The sequence below is a fragment of the Balaenoptera acutorostrata genome, chromosome 3, assembly GCF_949987535.1.
Source record: "Balaenoptera acutorostrata chromosome 3, mBalAcu1.1, whole genome shotgun sequence".
Lineage (NCBI taxonomy): Eukaryota > Metazoa > Chordata > Mammalia > Artiodactyla > Balaenopteridae > Balaenoptera > Balaenoptera acutorostrata.
The window spans coordinates 38,226,283-38,245,896 of record NC_080066.1 but is presented as its reverse complement, the minus strand read 5'-3'; the positions used below and the strand labels follow the sequence as shown (position 1 = coordinate 38,245,896).

Here is a 19,614-nt window from a genome sequence, read left to right as displayed (position 1 = left end):
TCAAACCTATTGTTAAGAAGAGAGTGTGTGCAAGAGTTAACACACTCCTGACTTGTATATGCCAACTTTTCTCTTCCTTTCTTATCAAATCTTAGCAAAGTGATAGTTTATCACTTCCTCTGTTCTTGCCTCTCTGCCTTTTCTCCCTTTGCCCACCACTGAGTTGTATTTCTTTATCCTGCCCCTGCATATGTCCCCTCCATCCATATGCCCTATTTATAGCACATTCTTCACCTACCTGGCCACTTTGAATTTTCCTTCAGCCCCAAAGCTGAGCTGAGTGTTCTTCACATACATCATTTCATGTGAAAACAAGGTGTCCTCACAACTTGAAAGTTGCAGGTCCTCTTAATACCCCCATTTAACAGATGAAGATATGGAGGCTGACAGAGGTTTAGTAATTTGTCCAAGTTCAGATGGCTCAAAAGTAGTGGAGTCAGGACTGCAACACAGGCAATCAGACACCTGAAGCTGAGCTGGGGCTGTGCACGTGTGACTGCCACGTTAATAAAGTCTCATTGAGATGAAGCAGAATATGCATCACAACCCATTTCATAAGAAAATCAGTTTAACATTTAAATTCCTATAAACAGTTTTTGGTCACCCTCATGTTTTGGGCACATTGCAGTAATTTCAGCTTAATGCCTCTTTGTGCAAGCCTTTGCAAATATGGGCTCCAATAACATCACTTTATTTTGCTCGCTCACTCTCTGAAGGGAGTGCAGATGACCATTAGAGCAAAGTGGAGTTTGTGTGTCGAAGGTGATGAGTCCAAATACCAGGATTTCCCTAGTTTTTCCTTAGGATTAATGTTTAGAGGAAAGCCTTCTCTGGCCCCAAATAAGTTTTTCCACAAAAAGTAAAAGTCAAATAGGTTTTCTTCATGGTGGTACTTCTTAGCCATGTATACTTTGTGAATCGTCAAGAAGGGGATTTATGGAAGCTTTTTCTGAGCTTGAATATGGAACACTTAGGAGACCCTTTGTATCCAGAGCCCTGGGCTTTGAGCACAGTAGGTAAGTAAGAAGGGACAATCCAGCTCAGGGCCCCTCTCCCGCTTTGCTTGCTTTTTGTGTGTTTGTTTTCTTTTTTGATGGAGGGTCTCTTGTACTAAGGCGTTTTGGACTTGATCTAATGGGAAACCTTGAAGAGTTTTAAATTGGGGAGTAACAAATATGCATTTTAGGGAAAATACTTAAGCTGCAGTGGATGGATGGATGGATGAAGGAAGGAAGAATAGAATAAGGGAATCCAGTTAAGAGGCTGCTTAATGGTGGCAATACAGGCAAGAAATGATGGTTCAGGTACTAGAACAGTGCCTGGAACGTTAAATAGTTGTCGAAAGAGTGAGAAAAATGTGCGTCCTGAAAGGCAAGGGACTCCAAAGCATTTCAAGGAGGGGGTAATAGAATATCATACACTGAAGGGAGGTCAAGAAATCTATGAATCGGAAAATGTACATGTCTTTTTAGAGGTGCGAAATTTTTAAAGTGTCCTTTAGATTTAGGCACATGGGATAATCTTAAGTGACAAATTGGGCGGAGTTTGGTGGAGGTGGCAATCAGAGGTAAAGTGGATGGACATCAGGAAAAGATGGCGACAGTAAAGGAGCAGTCTGATGAGCACCTCCAGGGCACGTGTGATAATCACGGCCGTCCCTCCCAAGTGCTGGGACTGCGCTAGACATGGTTACTAAAAACACTGAAGGAAGGCAAGCAGGTATTCGTCCCGAACACTGAGTTGGCCAAATTCCGGGAGCTTGGCCCGCGGGTTGAGGAAAGGGTGGGGTTGGGGCTCGTGCGAACTGGCGTGAAAGCGGAAGGACTAGAAGTCCTATCACGCATCGGGTCAGTTGCCGCAAGAATCAGCCCTCCAGTGCCAGGCGCTCGATGCGCTTCCTACTGCAGCCCCGGGGCAAACGTCTCAGGCACCCGCCCAAGATGGCCTCTGCTGGCGCCCAGGTGGGTGTGGTTCTCGGAAAGGCCCCGCCCCCAGAACGCTTCTCCAATGGGGGCCGCCCTCGTGTCCATGGCGACGGCGGCGGCGGCTGCCTGCTTTCTTAAGGCGGCGCCGCCGGTATCTCCAAGATAGGTGTGAACCCCGGGTGCAGGGGGGAACGGGACCCCCTCGCGATCGCCGGGGACAACCATTCCTGTGGAACAAGGAGGCGGTCCCGGAGGCCCAGCAACGCCCGGGATGGAGCAGGAGCCGGCCGAAGGGCGGTCGTGAGCGACCAGCTGAGTCCAGCACCAGGCCGATAGGGGCGGACCCGGCAGCCCCTCCGCTCTCGGAACCTGGGGTGGGCAGTGTCCGCCGGGGGCATCCCCTCCGCTGTCAGAGCCCAGGGGGTCTTGGCCATTGGGTGCCTGGCCCCAGTGTGTCTGTATGGAGAAACTGAATCATGGGACAGGGAAAAGGCTGGCCTAGGCGACCTGTGGTCTTAAGCTCTATTTTTCAAAGTGAAGGTCCCCCCAGCACCCCCAGCCATCCCCCATCACATTCAAGAACAAAAAAGCTATGGTCATGGGCTTCCCTGGTGGCGCAGTGGTTGAGAATCTGCCTGCTAATGCAGGGAACACGGGTTCGAGCCCTGGTCTGGGAAGATCCCACATGCCACGGAGCAGCTGGGCCCGTGAGCCACAATTGCTGAGCCTGCGCGTCTGGAGCCTGTGCCCCGCGACGGGAGGGGCCGCGATAGAGAAAGGCCCGCGCACCGCGATGAAGAGCGGTCCCCGCACCGCGATGAAGAGTGGCCCCCGCTTGCCGCAACTGGAGAAAGCCCTCGCACGAACCGAAGACCCAACACAGCCAAAAATAGATAAATAAATAAATAAATAAATAAATAAAAAAAAAAAAAAAAAAAAAGCTATGGTCATGGTCCCTGCCAACTCAGTTCCGCTCCTGCATGCACCCCAGAGTATTGTATGGAGTGATCTTGGATAATTGGGACTTGTCAGCGAATCTAACATCTCATAGGCATCCCACGGACCCCATTACCTATTTGGAAACATCCCATTCTGTAGTGGGACTGCTCTGTTCTGAAGGAGCAGCAACATTCCCTTATAACACCATGAAGGTCCTTGGGTGGATTCCTGCCGGCCTTCCTGGGCCTGGAGGGAAGTCATATACATTTCACTCCCACCCCTCTCTCCTCAGAATCTAAGAGGATGGAGCCAAGTACCCGTAAGACCAGTGAATCAGAGGAAGACTATGGTGAAGAAGAGGAATCCGAGGAGTGTGTTAAAGGGGAAGCTACCATCCCTTCTAACCCTTCTCAGCAGGCACTCTCAAAGGCTGACTGTAATGCATTTAGGAATGGAGTTCCTTTATCCATTGTAGCCAAGAAAATACCAAAGAAAATCATAACCCCAGCTGACCCAGATGAATTAGAAGTTGGGAGGAGAAAGAGAAGGCGGAAACACAGGTAACCGTTCCCTGGACCCCCTCACTTGCCCAGGTCCAGAGAGTAACCCTCTGCCCTTCAGCAGTCAGGCTGGGATCCAAAGTCTTCCCTTTAGCCTAGGAAAGAGAACAGGAAATACAGGAGATCATTAGCCTTTTTGTACAACAAAAACAAAATTCAGAATCACTCGGTCTGGCTTAGCTTAGAATTTCAGCACGTTTATATCATCCTGGTCTTTCCTGTAAGTGGCTTCTAGAGAAAATGAATTGCACTGTTAATCTGTTGGGTGTCTCTTCTTCTGGGTGCCTGGCAGCCCAGGATCCTTCTCTCCTGCCTGATTTCTGCTATTCCTCCATTCCAGACCCCTGGCCATCAATCTGACCAACTGCAAGTATGAGAGTGGTAAGCACCCAGCTCGTCACTCACACCACTTGACATAAGAGGACATTTAGGGCTGCGGCTTTCACTCTGGAGACGGTCCCCCCAATCTGCTCCCAGCCCGTGGATCTTGTTAGGCTGGCCTATAACCTGTACTGAGCCCCCTGGCTCAGCTACCAGTAGCTGACACATCACTGTTACAGTTAGTCTCAGCAGTAGAGTAGGAATCTCCAGTTATCTAACAAGAAAAAAAATGACAAAAATCACCATCCCTCCCCGCCCCCCGCACCCCAGATTTTACCAGAGATGAGATGAGACCAGGTTAAAACTGTTTTTTCAAGGCAGCTTTTGAGGTGGCTTCAGCAATTAAAAAAAAAAAAATCACCAGCTAGGTTAGTCATTTCTTCCTCCCCTCATCCCCACTGGCATCTGTGCTACGGGTGCCCCAAAGTGTGAGGCGCCAGTGTGACCCCTTCCGAGGGTCAGCTCTGCAGGCCAGAAACCATCCTAATTGAGAGGACTGACAGGAACAGAGATCCAGTCTCTAGTTTTCTATCAAATTTTGGAAGGGCCCTGACATCCTCATGAACTTGGAATTGTCGCAATGGTAACTAAACTGAGGTAAGCAGAGCTGAGGTAAGAACTACCTCCTTCTTCATCCCGCTCTCTGGTCAGGTCTGTTCCTTACCCAACCCAGCTACAGTCCCAAGGTTTGCTGCCAGTGCCCAGGCTGGCTCCACTGACCTCCCGCTCTCCACAGTGCGTCGGGCAGCCCAAATGTGTGGCCTGAAGGAGGTGGGGGAGGACAAAGAGTGGACTGTGTACTGGACAGACTGCTCTGTCTCACTGAAACGAGTCACATGAAGAGGTTTCAGGCACAACCTCCAGACCCAAGATCCTAAAGGAACTATGCCCCAGAATGACTACTCCTACCCTTGCACCCAGGCACCCGAGGCTGCCACTCTTGGTGGCTATACCCCTGTGCAGAGCAGGAAAGGCCGTGGCCAGGGGCTTCTGCACCAATGGAAATATTCTCCTCGTGGGTCTCGTAGGGAACTTCTGTTATCTGAAGGAAGTGTCTGCTGGGCACATCCTATCTCAATATATGCTGCTTGCCTGGAAGCAAGCTCAGCTGGTCCCTCCAGGGCAGGTGAGCCTATCTTAGGGGGAAGACTGGGAGCTTCAGAGCTAACAGTAGAGCCAGCTGAATGATCCAGCCTTCTAAGCAGCTTAGCCTAGCACTCCACATCCATTAAGAGTCAGTGTGGGGTCCTGCATGGCAGCAAGAAAGTCAGGAAAGATGGACCGGGGTCCACAAGAAGATATTACTTCTTTTTTTTTTAAATTAATTTATTAATTTATTATTTATTTTTGGCTGCATTGGGTCTTTGTTTCTTCGCCCCTTGGAGGGAGGGGGGGCTGGGGGGACTACTTTACATTGCGGTTGCGCGGGCTTCTCATTGTGGTGGCTTCTCTTGCTGCGGAGCACGGGCTCTAGGCGCGCAGGCTTCAGTAGTTGTGGCTCGCAGGCTCTAGGCGCGCGGGCTTCAGTAGTTGCGGCTCACGGGCTCTAGAGCGCAGGCCCAGTAGTTGTGGCGCGCGGGCTTAGTTGCTCCGCCGCATGTGGGATCTTCCCCGACCAGGGCTTGAACCTGTGTCCCCTGCACTGGCAGGCAGATTCTTAACCACTGCGCCACCAGGGAAGCCCCAGATATTACTTCTTCATGGTATTTTTGTTATCCTCTAATTGGGTCTTTGTGGTGGTTAGCAATAAAATAATTTAAAAGTGTCTGTAGGCTTATTTTGAGGGAAGCCAAGCAGGGAGCTGAGACTATCACCTATCCCGTGAATTATGGGAGAAGAGCGAGAGCGAGAGACTGCTAGAAGCGCTTAAAAAGCCCCTAAGAAGGGGCATGCAGACAGCAGTTGTGAGATGAGGGTAACAATAACAGGTCCGACACTGTTAAGTGCTTTTACATTCTCACCTCATTAAATCCTCAAAAAGATACCCTTATGTTTTTGTTTTGTTTTGTTTTGTTTTTTTGGCTTCGGCCACAGCTTGTGGGATCTTAGTTGACCGACCAGGGATCGAACCCGTGCCCCCTGCAGTGAAAGCACCAAGTCCTAACCAATGGACCGCCAGGGAATTCCCAAAAGATATCCTTATGTTAAGGACACTAAGGCTCAGAAATACTCAGTTCACACAGCTCATACGGAGAAAAAGCAGAGAGCACTGAACCTCCCAGCCCTGAGGGCCAGAGCAGCGGGGGTTTCCAGCAGGCCACCCTGGCAATGCCTTGCCCTCTGAGAGTGCCACTGCCGTGCATTCCCTGGGGCTGCTCCTTAGTTTCCTTTCTCTTTGGGGAAATGTTTTCTCATTTGCTTTGTGTTATTCCGCACCAGTTATTCCTTTAGGGCTAGTCCCAGGTAGTCTGAGGGATGTTATAAGGTGGCTAGAAGGCCCAAGGTCCTGGCTAGCCCTTCTCACCGCCCCTCATTTGCTAACCTTGCTGTGTATGTGTGTTTTGGGGAGAGGCCAAGCGGCAGTTTCTCACCTGCCTTAGGGAACCTTCCTTTTCTCCCTTGGGGACTTGGTGCAGTGTTTACCTTCACTGTGACTTCTCCCTTGACCTCCCCTGTCCTTCTCCACTGCTATCTGGAATGTTCAGGCCCCAGGAACTGCCCCTTACTCTGGGCGATAGTATAACCAACTGGCTCTGTTTCAGAAAATCAACCACTTCCCTGGCATGACAGAAATCTGCCACAAAGATCTGCTGGCTCGGAACCTCAACCGCATGCAGAAACTCTATCCTACTGAGTGCAACATCTTCCCATGCACCTGGTGCCTCCCTGCAGAGTGAGTGAGCCTGGCTCCCCAGGTTGAGATTCTGGGGGAGGAAAGGGTTCGCCATCTCAGTTCCCACCAGACTCTGGCTCTGGGACCTAGAATGTCTCAGGGGGACGGAAGTAGAAGGGAAGTTTTAGCTGAAAAGAAAAGAGACGGTTAAAGAAAAGTAGGTCTCAAACTATTATGTATAAAATAAACTACAAGGATATATTGTACAACACAGGGAATAGAGCCAATATTTTAAAGTAACTATAAATAGTGTATAACCTTTAAAAATTGTGAATAACTATATTGTACACCTGAAACTTATATAATGTTGTACCTCAACTATATAATTAAAAAAAAAAAAGAAAAAGTCTCTAGAAACCATTACCTAAGAAGGTTTATAATTATGAAACAGAGAAAACAGTTTAGTCATTCAATAATAGGTTATTGTTTAAATCAGTATTGTTTACCCACTGTTGTTTTAATTGTCAGATGGGTTACAAACATGGTAATGTGTTGCTGATACTCAATTATAATTTGTTAATGATAATAAAAATGAACTTGAGTAGAGCGAGGATTATTCCTGTAACAGCATCACTCTTCACCACTTGCATTGCAATATGCAGGCCAGTGTGTATCTGATTTACCATGATATCCTGAGGACCTGGCACACAATAGGCACTCAAATGTCTGTGTGAATGAAGGTGAAGTATAACTGTAAATACCCTAGGTATTCCCACGAGACTGGACTGTGCACATGTCTTTCAATGAGGGAAAAAGGTTGAAAACTACTGGACTTAAAAAACAGTACAATCATAGAATCAGAATACTAGGCAGCCATTTAAAAATGTTATATGATCCCATTTTCATCTAAAACAAAGAAGGAAGGAATAAAGAAAGAACAAAGTAATGAGTGACAAAGCCAGTGTTCAAACTCAGTAAGTCCTGCCCTACAGTCCATGCTCATAGCCAATATGCTTATTTCACAGTAAGATTAGAGGTTTTTATCTTCTTTTTGCTCTTCTAAATTTTCTGTAATTAACATATACTACTCTATAATCAGAAACCTAAAAGACTATGATAACTTGGAGTGCTAGTTTACAAGTGGACACCATTGCACTTAAGATGAAAACCAGATTTCTGAAAGTCAAGCCTATTTTCATAGCTACACACAGGTGGGACTGGCCACAGATGGGCTTGGCAGCTTTTTGCCACATGGGCGGGGCCAGAAAGGCCATGAAGCTAGCAGCAGGTTCTCAAAGCCTCAGCCAGCCTTCCTCTCCCTACTGAACATTCTCACAGTCCTTCCTTGACTCACCCTGAGCTTGGTTTCCACAGGCGAGAACAAACTGAGTCATCCCATGCAGCAATGCTGGACCAGGAACGCTATGAGGATTCTCACCTGGGGGGGATACCGGCGGTTCTACCCTGGGCCTGACACGGAGAAGTACGCCCTTCTTCAAGCACAACGGCTCCCTCTTCCGGGAGACTGCTGCTTCCAAGGCCAGAGAGGAGTGTGCCAGGTACTTTGCCCTACATTCTCCTCTGTCCACCTGGGTGGGGGCAAATCCTGAAGCTGAATTGCTCCTCAGCAGGGTGGAGAGGAAGCCAGACACTTGAGGAAAGAGGAATGGAGTTACAAATTCTATCAAACTTTTTTTTAATCTTTAAAAAAATTTTTTTAATTGAAGTATAGTTAATTACAAAGCTGAGACTTCCCTGCCCCCCCCCCCCCCGCTTTTTTTGGCTGCGCCGTGTGGCTTGTGGGATCTTCCGCGACCAGGGATTGAACCCAGGTCCTCGACAGTGAAAGCGCCGAGTCCTAACCACTGGACCGCCAGGGAACTCCTTCTATCAGACTCGTAAAGACTGAGTTTAGTAGGTTTCCCCATCTTCCGTCTCCTTCCTCTCCCATCAGTCCCCCAAACAGATCAATTTCCTACTCTTCCCCCATCCCCATTTTCCCTCACCCCCTTTCTAACACAATTTCTCCGGTATCTGAAGCTGCTGTGTCTTGTCAGGCAGCAACTAGAAGAGATCCGCCTTAAGCAGGAACAGCAGGAGACCTCAGGCAATAAGAGGCGAAAGGAAAACAAGGACCAGAACCATGGTGAATCAGGAAGGGAGAAGAGCCAATCCAGGGCCCGGCTCAGGGGCCTTTCCACCCACTTGGCTTATAGGAACCGGAACCGGGAGAAAGAGGTGTCAGGGGTTTTGCAGCTCTTGCTTTTCTGCAGGAAAACGGGTTGGGACTACGAGAGAAGGGAATCTCTGCTGTCCTCTCCTCCTCTTGTACGAGAGATGAGTTCCTAATCAGTACGTTGAATCTGACCTTTTGGAACAGGAGGTGAGAAAGTGGATAGCAAAGGGAACCTTCCACCAAGGCCAGGGAAGGGACGGAGGTAGAGTGGGCAGGAGTCTTGCAGCCATCCTTGTTGATGACTGGGGACTCATCCTTGGAGATCCTGCATTCATCTCTCATGTACCTTGTAGCTGCTACCAGTACACCTGGACACTATGCAGCCGCAAGAAATTGTGGAAGAGGAGGAGCTGGAGTGGATGAAGGCCCTGCTACAAAGGGAAAATCTCATCAGAAGTCTGGGTATTGTAGAGCAGATCTCCCGCATGCTGTACCCCAGCCACCGGGGCCAGAAAAAACTTCATGAATATCGGATGAGGGTCCCTGCACAGCCTCTCATAGAACAAGGGAACAAGGGCTCTACCGCACGTGGTGGTGGCCACAGCCAAGGAGGCTAATGTGATGGTGTCTGGCAGTGGAGCCTGGGAAAGCAGTGTATGCTGGGCCTTGGGAAAGGGTCTGTTGGTTGCTTTTGCATCTGTTCCGAAGCTCCCTTGTTTCTAGTAATGACATCCAGCCAAGAGCAGTCTCACTTACAAGAGACTTGTTCTCTATATTCCTATCTTGCAATAACCCCAAACTCATGACTGACAAGGCCATCACCCTCAGCGGCTTCTGTGTAATCTCTCCCTAGCACTGCCAGTGCTGTGGCTCTAACAGGAGATAAATAAATGATCTTGGGCCAACAAAACAGCTACCAAGTTCACTATTCCCTGGGCTAGTAGCAAACCTGTTGGGTCCTCTGTTTTTGTTGAATCCCAAAGGAGTAACTGGTTAAATAGTGGGCATGGCCTAGAAGAGATTTTTCTTGTCTTACTTTCTTCCACCACACCATCCAGCCTCACAAGAAATGTGGTAAGGGGATTGCTCTTCTCCTCTAGGCTAGATTTCACCAGGACGGGCTGGGCAGTCAAGAACTGCAATGTGTGAATCTGTTCCCATTGGTCCTCCTGAGAAGGGCCGCCAAAGAGCAGGGTCCTCATTTCCTGCATCCAGTTCGGCCCCATGAATTGATCCCCAGGATCTTAGGGCCACTGCCAAGCATGAATGCTGCAATTCCATATCATTCCTGGTGCCATCTGCAGCCCAAGAATGTCAACTGGATGAGAGATCCAGCAGACATCAGCCCCTGTTCATTGTCAATGAAGACATGTGGAAGGCGCTATTTTTCCAGCGCCAGAATCAGGCTCACTAGCCGTAAGTATGCAAAACTAGCTTTGGTCACTCTGACTTGTATAAAGTCCCACTAGCAAATATTACAGCTGGGATGCTCCCAAAATATTATTTGGCACTTCCAGCAGTGTGGGGATGGAGGAGGTAGTGGACCCATTTATTTACCTCCTTCTGTGTACTAAACCCTGGTGATAGACATGGCAGAAATACATCCAACAAATGTAACAGGGATATGGACAAGTAAACACACCAATTACAATACAATGTGGTAAAGATGCTGGAGGGAAGCATGAGATGCCATTCCTCTGTGTTGGTAATTGGGCAACAGTTGGGAAAGAGGTGAGCAAATCTCTTCTGTGAATACCAACTCAGGGGGACCCATATTTCCACTGCAGAAGGCCAAACCAGCAGAAGGCTAGAAGCCATAAACCGAGCCCTGGCAGGATCAGTGCCACCCTTTTTAACCCCAAGCTAGGGCTATCTTCTGTAACGGGAAAGAGTGGTAAGTGGCTCATGGACTGCATGCACCTTGCCTTCCATGCTAGACTCTGAACACAGAGCAGCTGAGGCCTGGCATCTCACCCTCTGCCCTACCTCTGCACCCCTGCTGCAGCATACCCCTGCACTCCTCGACATCAGGCACCAGAGGTAAATGTAGGAAGGAAGCCCACAACTCAAGCTGTCCTGGAAAACCCACTCAGGTTTCCAAAAGGGCAAAGCGTCTTCAATCTTTGCTAACTCAAAGACTGCCACCAAGCTTCAGTGTGAAAAGCCCTGGCCAGGAACCCTGTTTGCATAAGGCAAAACACAAAGACACCAAGAATTCCTCAATACCCTAAGATTATTTTCGGATGGGTAAAGACTAAAAGATGAAAAGGAGCCAGGGGCGGCCATGTGCTCATCTCCGTCCTTCAAACCTTAGCCTGGATTTACCGCTAATGATGAGTCTGAACCCTGGGTGCGGCCCGGGACTGGAGGTTATCCCGGCGACAAGAAGCCCCTTTCCCAGAGGAGCCGAGTTCCCACGGCACGGAGCTTTCGCCATCAGAGAACCGCCGAGGGGACGTCCTGACAGCCGCCGTGGCGGAGACAGGCCGGCCTGGGCAGCCATTGGGGCAGAGGGGCGGCTCTTGGCAACTGAACTCGTCTTTTTATTAAAGTTTATGCTGTTTTGCAGGAGCGTCCTCTACCTCATACCCGCCTCCGAGTTTCAGAGAAGCCTGCTCTGTAATTACAACTGGTAAGGGTGGGTGGCAGAGCAGTTCAAGCCCAGAAGCCACGCCCCCAGACGGAAGCGGAAAAGACGCGCCTGCCCCTCAGCTTCCCGCCCAATTCCGGTCCCGCCCCGCGGCTTCAGGCGCTACCCTGTGGGGGGCGGGGGAGGGCTTTTTCTCGTCGACATGGCGGTTGCTCTGAACTCCTTGCTGGGCCGGGGTGTCCGTGCAGCGGTCGCTCGCTGTGGGTTTGCTACCCGGGGCGTGGCGATCCCGGGATCTGTCGGCCGTGAGCCGGACCCCGATTCCGACTGGGAGCCGGAGGAGCGGGAGCTGCAGGAGGTGGAGAGGTACCGGCTCCTTCCCGGGCCCTCAGCCTGAAGCAGGGCCTCGGGCCTGGGCGCCCAGGCCGCGCCCCCTTGGCGCCGGGCGTCCTGCGGCGGCCCTTATTTCTCACCCGTTGTCAGGGGCACAGGGGCAGCTGTTAGCTCCTTTGGGACCACGAGTCCCTTCACCAAGGACGTATTTCATCACCCATTTAAAGAATTTGGCAACAGCTTATGGGCTGTTGTTCTCGGTGTTAGATTTCTGGGGCGGTGTTCAGAGCAGGTCTAGGCTGACAGACATGGCCAGGTTGTCCTTGCAAAGAGAAGCGGGCTGGGCGCTCTGACTTAGCCCAAGGCTCTTAAACCACGCAGCTGGCTTCCACGCATGGCTTCTGCCCTTGGTTCTCTCTCTCAGCGCCCTGAAACGACAGAGAAAAGCTATCCGGTTCCAGAAAATTCGGAAGCAAATGGAGGCGCCAGGTTCCCCGCCCAGGACCCTGACGTGGGAAGCCATGGAGCAGATCCGGTAAGACTGTTGGCAGTTAGGATCTGCTGTGATGAGAAGTGAAGGATACTAGGGCTTAGAACTTAGAACGTTGTTTTTGTATTTTTTGCTTTTTATCTTTCAAGATTTCTAACAGAAAAGTCAAGTAATAAGATAAACGTCGATGAGCCCATCTAGATGTAATGGTTTTTAACGTTATGACACGGTTCATTTTTTGCTGAAATTTTTTAATAGTAAGTTACAGGCGTCACAACATTTAACGCGTATATAGTAAGTAGATCATGACGTTCTTGATCTAAGGACCAGGGATGGAGCTTCCATGGTTACGTTGCTCTGAAGAGAGGATCCGTATCTTAGAAAAGAGATCCTCTTTTAAATTTTAAGTTTTTTGTTTTGAATAGATAATACATATGGCTGAAAATTAGAACAGTATAACAGGGCATACGCATTGAGAGATGTTAATCCCCCCTAGTCTCCTATGGATACTATTTTTAATAGTTTTTTGTGTCATTTTCTAGGTTTCCTTATGCAAATAGAAGCAAGCACGTATGAATACAGAATTTTATTTTCACTTCTATAATCACAAACAGTAGAATACTATAAATGCTGTTCTATACTTTGTTTTGTTCACTTAATATATTCTGAAGCTCTTTTCACTTCCCAAGAGAGAGCTCCTCATTCTTTTTTGTAGATGCTTAGTAAACTGTAGTTTACCAGTCTTTTATGGTGGGCACTTGAATTGTTTCCACTCACTTGCTGTAACAAATAGTGCTCCAGTGCATAACTTTGTATACTCTAAATATCTGCCAGAAGTATTTACACTTACATAAATGTATGTGTTGCATACATTCCTAGAAGTAGGGCTGCAACTGAACCGAAGGGCAAATGGACTTGCATTTTGATAAATATTGCTAAATAGTCCTTTGTAGGTCATGTTCCTTTTTCCATTCCCATCAGAATAACTCTGGAATTGAGACTTAGAATAAAGGGGGTTTTATAGAGCTGAACAAGATTTTATGAGCCTGTAGCATCTCTCCCCTGTCAGCTTCCTCTTCTATCTTGAACACCAGCCTTTTCAACCCTTCCATCTTCCCACCTGTTACCTCCCCTTTTGTGATCAATAAATATCTTTTTATTTCAGAGAAAAAACAGGCTATTAGGTAAGAACTGTTTAAAGCTTCTTGGTCTCCTCCTTACCTTCCACTCTCAATCTTGTGCTCGGTTCACACCTCTGGGGAAGTGGTAGTCCTTCACTTGTCTAGGACCAGTTCTCTGGGTGCTCTAGGTCAAGTCCCTACCTAATTTCTCAGGGACCTACATCTGTCAACTTAAGGTTGTCCATGTTGTGTGCCGGTCTCAGTCTGTCAATAACCAGTGTTGTGGCTGAGCCAGCCCTTGTGGTTCTTAAGACTGCAAGATGCCCTTCAGCAATAACCATCAGGAAACTGCTGGGTGTAGGGGGTGGGGGGGAGGGTTATTACTTACAGGACCTGGAAATTATATGGCACACCTGAGGCCACACAGCGAGGTCATGGGTAGAGAGAGGTGCAAGGGCCTGGGGTTCTGCTTTTATTGGGGTTGAGGGTGGGGGCCTAGGGTTTTGAGGGCTCACTCTTTATTGGTGAATTTAACAGGAATTTTTTTAAATTTTATTTTAAATTATTTATTTATTTATTTAGGCTGTGCCAGGTGTTCGTTGCGGCATGCGGGATCTTTAGTTGCAGCATGCAGGGGTTTTTTTTTTTTTAAGTTGCGGCACACGGGATCTTTAGTTGCGGCATGCAAACTCTTAGTTGCAGCATGTGGGATCGAGTTCCCTGACCAGGGATCAAACCCGGGCCCCCTGCATTGGGAGCATGGAGTCTTAGCCACTGGACCGCCAGGGAAGTCCCTTAACAGGAATTTAAACCGCAAGAAGAGAAAAAGCAAGTGGCCCAAGTGGTTAGTTATTGAAGCCAACCATAATCTCTAAAACAAACGTGCCAATGGAGGGATGGGGGGAAGCCTGGCTTTTTATATAGTTGTGTGGCTGGCAGTGTGTTTATTGGAGATAGCCATCTTTGAAGTGCATGCCTTGGCAAGCAAAGCTTAAGTCAGTCACTTGGATTACAAAGAAAAGGAAACCCAGCTGTCAAGGCTATACTACACTCCCTCGTCCTTTAGTTCCCTGCTGGCTCCCTGGCTCCCTACCCTCATTTTTGTTTGTTTCATCACAACAATGAAACTATTATCCACGAATCTACCAGTGACTTCCTCAGTGCTAGGCATAACTGACACTCAAGGCTTTAGCCTGACTAACATTTCTGCAGCATTTGACCTTGTCTGCATTCTTGAAATTCTCCCTTGACCCAGGCTACCACTCACTTCTATTTCTAGGACTGGTTTTCTGTTTCCTCCCTGGGCTCCCCGTCTTCCTCCTGTATCTTAATTATTGTAGTTTTTAGAGTTGTGTCCTTGGTCGTTTATCTCACTCTGCATATTTTCCTGCCTAATGCCAGCCATTTGCACGGCTTCAACCACTCCTGCTATTGGCTTATGACTTCCAGATCTATCATGTCCAGTCCATGTTTTTCTTCTGAACTCTATATAGTCAACTGTGCACTAGATATCGCTGTTTGGCTGTCATACAGGTTCCTCAAACTCAACATGTACAAAATAGAATTCATCATTATTCCCTGACAATTTCATTCTGCTCCTATTTTTGCTAAAACCCCAAATGGTCCCACCAATCACCCACTCTAAAGATACTGAATCTTGGGACTTCCCTGGTGGCGCAGTGGTTGGGAGTCTGCCTGCCAATGCAGGGGACATGGGTTCGAGCCCTGGTCCGGGAGGATCCCACATGCCGCGGAGCAACAAAGCCTGTGTGCCACAACTACTGAGCCTGCGCTCTAGAGCCTGTGAGCCACAACTGCTGAGCCCGCGTGCCACAACTACTGAAGCCCGTGTGCCTGGAGCCCGTGCTCCGCAACAAGAGGGGCCACCACAATGAGAGGCCCGCGCACTGCAACAAGGAGTGGCCCCCGCTCGCCGCAACTAAAGAAAGCCTGTGCAGCAACAAAGACCCAGCGCAGCCAAAAATTAATTAATTAACTAAAAAAAAAGATGCTGAATCTCAGCCTATTTCTTCGCCCAATATTTAGTTCCTTACCAAGTGTAACCACTTGGCCTTCCTAAAATATTTCTCAAGTCTCTTTCCTCCTCTGCTCTCATTGCCACTGTCTCGGTTCAGACTGCCTGGATTACTGTGACAGCCTCTTGCCTGATCTTTCCATCTCTAGTCTTGCACTGAGAAACTACTGTTACTGAACCAGGTTCATTTGCCTGATACACAGCAAGCCATTGCTGAGACCCCAAGGTTTGCAGCAGAGAAAAGGTTTATTCACAGGCAGCCAAGCAAGGAGATGGGAGAACAAGTCTCAAATCTGCCTCCTTGAAGGAAGAGGCTTAGGATATTTATGGGGTAAAGAAGCAGGGTGGTCTGAGGCTTCGGGAAAGGTGATTAAATGTTAGAAAAAGGTGAAGTAATTGGTGCTCTGCACAGGGGTATCTGAGTTACCTGGTCTTCATGGGATGCATGTTCAGAAAATGGTGGGCAGCATTAGCATGATCTGAGGATGGAGTTTTGGGCCCTTGACATTGAAAGGTCACCCATTCGACACCTGTACAGGCCCAGCTGAATGGTCAGTGGTCTCAACTAGTTTGAACTGGGCAAAACTAGCCCCCTGTTCCTGAACAACAACTTAAGCAACTGTTACCAGAGCAACCCATGGTCAGAAGTGTTATCTATAGGGGGCAGTTAAAGGAGTCTTGTGATATATTGTCTAGGCTATGTGAAGCTTGGAGGGTATGCAGTTTGCATGAACAATTAAAGCAAGCTTGGTCAGTGAAGGCAGGTTACAGGTTATTATTCATTAAGCAGGTTATAGTTCAGGGAATCTAATTGATGACTGCCCTCTTTCACTACCACTGGATTGAGCTTCAAAATGAAAATTTGCTCATGGCATTCTGCTCCTTAAAATCCTTCCTTGGTTCACTGTTGCTTTGGGATAGACTCCAGAATCCCTAAGCATGACGTGATCTTGCTCCTGCTCCCACTGTCACACAGATTGAGCTGTTCCCAACAAAGGTGATGTGCTTCTTTGTGTTTCACCTGCTGCTCACTCTACCATCAGTACCTTTGACCTTTTCTTCCTCTCCTCCCCTCTGCCAGCTTATGACAACTTCTCATCTTTTCAGACCAGCTCTAGCGTGGACTTCCTGAAGCAATTCCTGGGCCACCCCGCAAATGTGGTGATAGCCTGTCCCTGCCTCTCCCTCCCCGGTGCTCTCACAGCATCCTCTGCTGGGATATTTCTCATAGTGTTTTTGTATGTTACTGTATCTGTCTCCACCACCAGACTGTATGTTCTTTGAAGGGAAAGACAGTCGTCATGCATCCCCAGGATCTAACTGGGGCCTGCCGTGCAGTGAGAGGAATTCAGTTGATATGAAATGAAATGACTAAGAGTAGTTGGGTGTTGCTGTTAGCACACAGGAATGGACCGCAGCCATTTAGTGGCACAAGATAAACACTGCGTTTACAGTTTTTCCAAGCGCTCTTCTTTTCATGTATTTATCACTAGTATTATCAGTTAACTGTTCTGATAGGAGACTTCTTCACAGATTGAAAACCTGCTTCTTTTTTTCATAGGTATTTACACAGGGAATTTGCAGAGTCCTGGTCAGTTCCCAGATTGGCTGAAGGCTTTGATGTCAGCACTGATGTGATCCGAAGGGTTTTAAAAAGCAAGTTTGTGCCCACATTGGAGCAGAAACTGAAGCAGGATCAAAAAGTCCTTAAGAAAATTGGGCTTGCCCGCTTGCTCCAGCAGCTCCCAGGCTCTGGGGATACCTCAGCACCGCTTTCTGCAAGCCATTCTGTATCGGGCTCTTTGCTGATGCCAGGGGATGAAGCCTCATCCAAAGGCCATGGTCACAGCACAGCTTTGAAAGTGACAGAATTGAACACTCACAGAACAAATACACCAAGGAGACAGAAGGAAAGGAATAAAGGAATCCAGGGACTGGAGGAGGAGAAGAGCTTTGTGCCTGTTGCTGCAGCCCTCGGTCATCCAAGAGAGCTGCAGAAGTTCTCCACCAGTGACTGTGGGGACACCAGAGGAACTGACAGTGATGGATTGCCAAGTGACAAGAAGCTGGCAGAGTTGAAGGCAGGGGAGCCAGGTGACCAGAACTTTAGCAACAAAGTCATGCAGAGGGGACGAGAGTTCTTTGACAGCAATGGGAACTTCCTGTACAGAATTTGAGCTGGAGCCTGGCTTGTGGAAATGCCACATGAAACACAGCTGGGCAAGTATATTTGGTTCTGCCTGGATTTCTGTGTGTGGATTATCCACCTTGGAATGGGGGGTAGTGATGAGCCTGGAATGTGGGATGAAAGAGTTTCTTGGATTTGAATCTGACAAAGGGCAGAGAACTTCACAGGGTAGTTACGTGTGGGAGCGGGGTGAGTGACTGGGTAGATTCCAGCCTCCTGGAGCACTGCTCCTCCTCTGACCCACGTGGATCTTCAGGACTCACCCTTCTTGCTTGGGCTCTCTGTATGTTGAAACCAGCCTGTATTGCATGTGTTGTTACAAGTTGCTGTGATACTTGCAGTATGTTTGGGAGGAAATTAAAAGTTTGTCTTCTCACCTCATTTACTTCTTGATTAATGAATACTAACAGTTCTGGAACTGCTTAGTCAGTTATCTTCATTATGTGCAAAATAAAGTAAAATGTAGCAGTCTGTGTTGATTGATGCTCTCTGGGATTGGGAGGGTTTACCTGTGAAGGGAAGGGAAGAGGCAAAGGGTCCCTTGTCTAAATATTGGGAGAGAGATGGGGCCAGAGGAATCCCTAATAAAGGGCTCTGTGCCTATCAGCCCTGCTCAGTGATGGACTTTGACAGCCAAAAACTGGACATTAGGCCTTCCCTAAACACCCAGTCTAAAGCAGCTCCTCTTTCAGATGCTAGGGCTCTAAAACAAAATGGGGGTGTGGGGATTTGACCAAACAAAAAATGCAAAGCAGGCAAAGGCTTTACAGGCTCTCAACGTAACCTCCAGCCACTTCCAAAAGCTTAAGTAGTATCTTATTGTACAGCTTTAATCAGATTTTTACAAGGGTGTTGTGATTTAGGCAAGAATAGATAATAGATCCCTTTTACAATTATGGTCTTGGGACTTCCCTGGTGGCGCAGTGGTTAAGACTCCGTGCTCCCAATGCAGGGGGCCCGGGGTTCCATCCCTGGTCAGGGAACTAGATCCCACATGCATGCCGCAACTAAGGAGCCGGCGAGCCACAACTAAGGAGCCGGCGAGCCACAACTAAGACCCGGTGCAACCAAATAAATAAATGAAAGTAAATAAATACATGAAAAAAAACCCAAATGTGGTCTCAAAGGTTTTTGGATATGCCCAAGGTCACATAGCTGCAAGTGAGTGACAGCAGTGGGACTTGAACGCAGGTCTGATTCCTAATTCAAGGCTTCAAAAATTCCAGGAATCTATCACTGCCTGGCATAATTTCTGTTAATTCACTGATTCTTTTAGAAATACTTTATTAATATCAGAAAGTGATTATCAAAAGACAAATGGAGACATATTCAAGCAACATAGGAGTCCAATGACAGTTCTCAACAATGTCTCATTTTAACAATTTACCAGCAAAAATTGGCTATTCAGAATTTAAATACATGCAGGATGTTTTTCTAATGAAAACATTGATATTCCAACCCTGTCACTGACAGCCTGGTCATGTGTCTTGTTGCTATTGCAAATGTCATTCATGGCAATTATAATATCACTGTACTGTTAACTTGAGCATCTGTTCAGTAGAAATGGGCAAGGCCCTATCACATGCCAGTCAAAGTTAGGGAATCCAGCTTCTGGTAATAGAGCAGTGGACAGATAAGGCCCTTGTTCTCACTGCTCTGTCACTATCATGTAACTTATAATAAAAACGTCAATATAATTATGATTTTTAAAAGGGTAATTTGCCATTAGAACCTTAGAGGAGGGACTTCCCTGGTGGTGCAGTGGTTAAGAATCTGCCTACCAATGCAGGGGCCACGGGTTTGATCCCTCGTCCTGGAAGATCCCACAAAAGCCGCAGAGCAACTAAGCCCGTGCAGCACAACGACTGAGCCCACGTGCCTAGAGCCCGTGCTCCGCAACAAGAGAACCCACCGCAATGAGAAGCCCGCGCACCGCAATGAAGAGTAGCCCGCGCTCGTCGCAACTAGAGAAAGCCTGCGCGCAGCAACGAAGACCCAATGCAGCCAAAAATAAAATAAATAAATTTATTAAAAAAAAAATAACTTAGAGGAGCAAGATGCTATTTGAGTGCTTAAATATGCATTTCTAACTCCTGCAAATCA

At 48.0% G+C, this 19,614-nt stretch overlaps 2 protein-coding genes across 2 annotated transcripts; both read left to right on the top strand.

Moving 5' to 3' along the window:
- Window positions 1–3,167: 3,167 nt before the first annotated feature.
- TTLL13 (tubulin tyrosine ligase like 13) lies at window positions 3,168–11,343 on the top strand. The gene is given in 11 exon segments (XM_057542945.1): window positions 3,168–3,424; window positions 3,765–3,805; window positions 4,542–4,636; window positions 6,484–6,638; window positions 7,953–8,019; window positions 8,021–8,067; window positions 8,069–8,137; window positions 8,636–8,816; window positions 9,108–9,293; window positions 10,059–10,170; window positions 10,542–11,343. Coding segments are annotated over 11 exon segments (1,467 nt in total). The 3' UTR covers window positions 10,799–11,343.
- A 150-nt stretch (window positions 11,344–11,493) lies between these two features.
- On the top strand, window positions 11,494–17,979 carry NGRN (neugrin, neurite outgrowth associated). The gene is made up of 3 exons (XM_007194324.3): window positions 11,494–11,710; window positions 12,102–12,212; window positions 16,885–17,979. Exons 1-3 carry the CDS (start codon window positions 11,547–11,549, stop codon window positions 17,498–17,500), a joined length of 891 nt encoding a protein of 296 aa, XP_007194386.1. The 5' UTR covers window positions 11,494–11,546; the 3' UTR covers window positions 17,501–17,979.
- The last annotated feature ends 1,635 nt before the right edge of the window (window positions 17,980–19,614 follow it).

What these genes read in the sequence shown, in the direction of transcription:
- NGRN (XM_007194324.3), top strand. Translation starts at nt 11,547, where the DNA reads ATGGCGGTTGCTCTGAACTCCTTGCTGGGCCGGGGTGTCCGTGCAGCG. An exon ending in GAGCTGCAGGAGGTGGAGAG is followed by an intron (nt 11,711 to 12,101) that starts GTACCGGCTCCT and finishes TCTCTCTCTCAG; the next exon opens with CGCCCTGAAACGACAGAGAA. An exon ending in GAAGCCATGGAGCAGATCCG is followed by an intron (nt 12,213 to 16,884) that starts GTAAGACTGTTG and finishes TTTTTTTCATAG; the next exon opens with GTATTTACACAGGGAATTTG.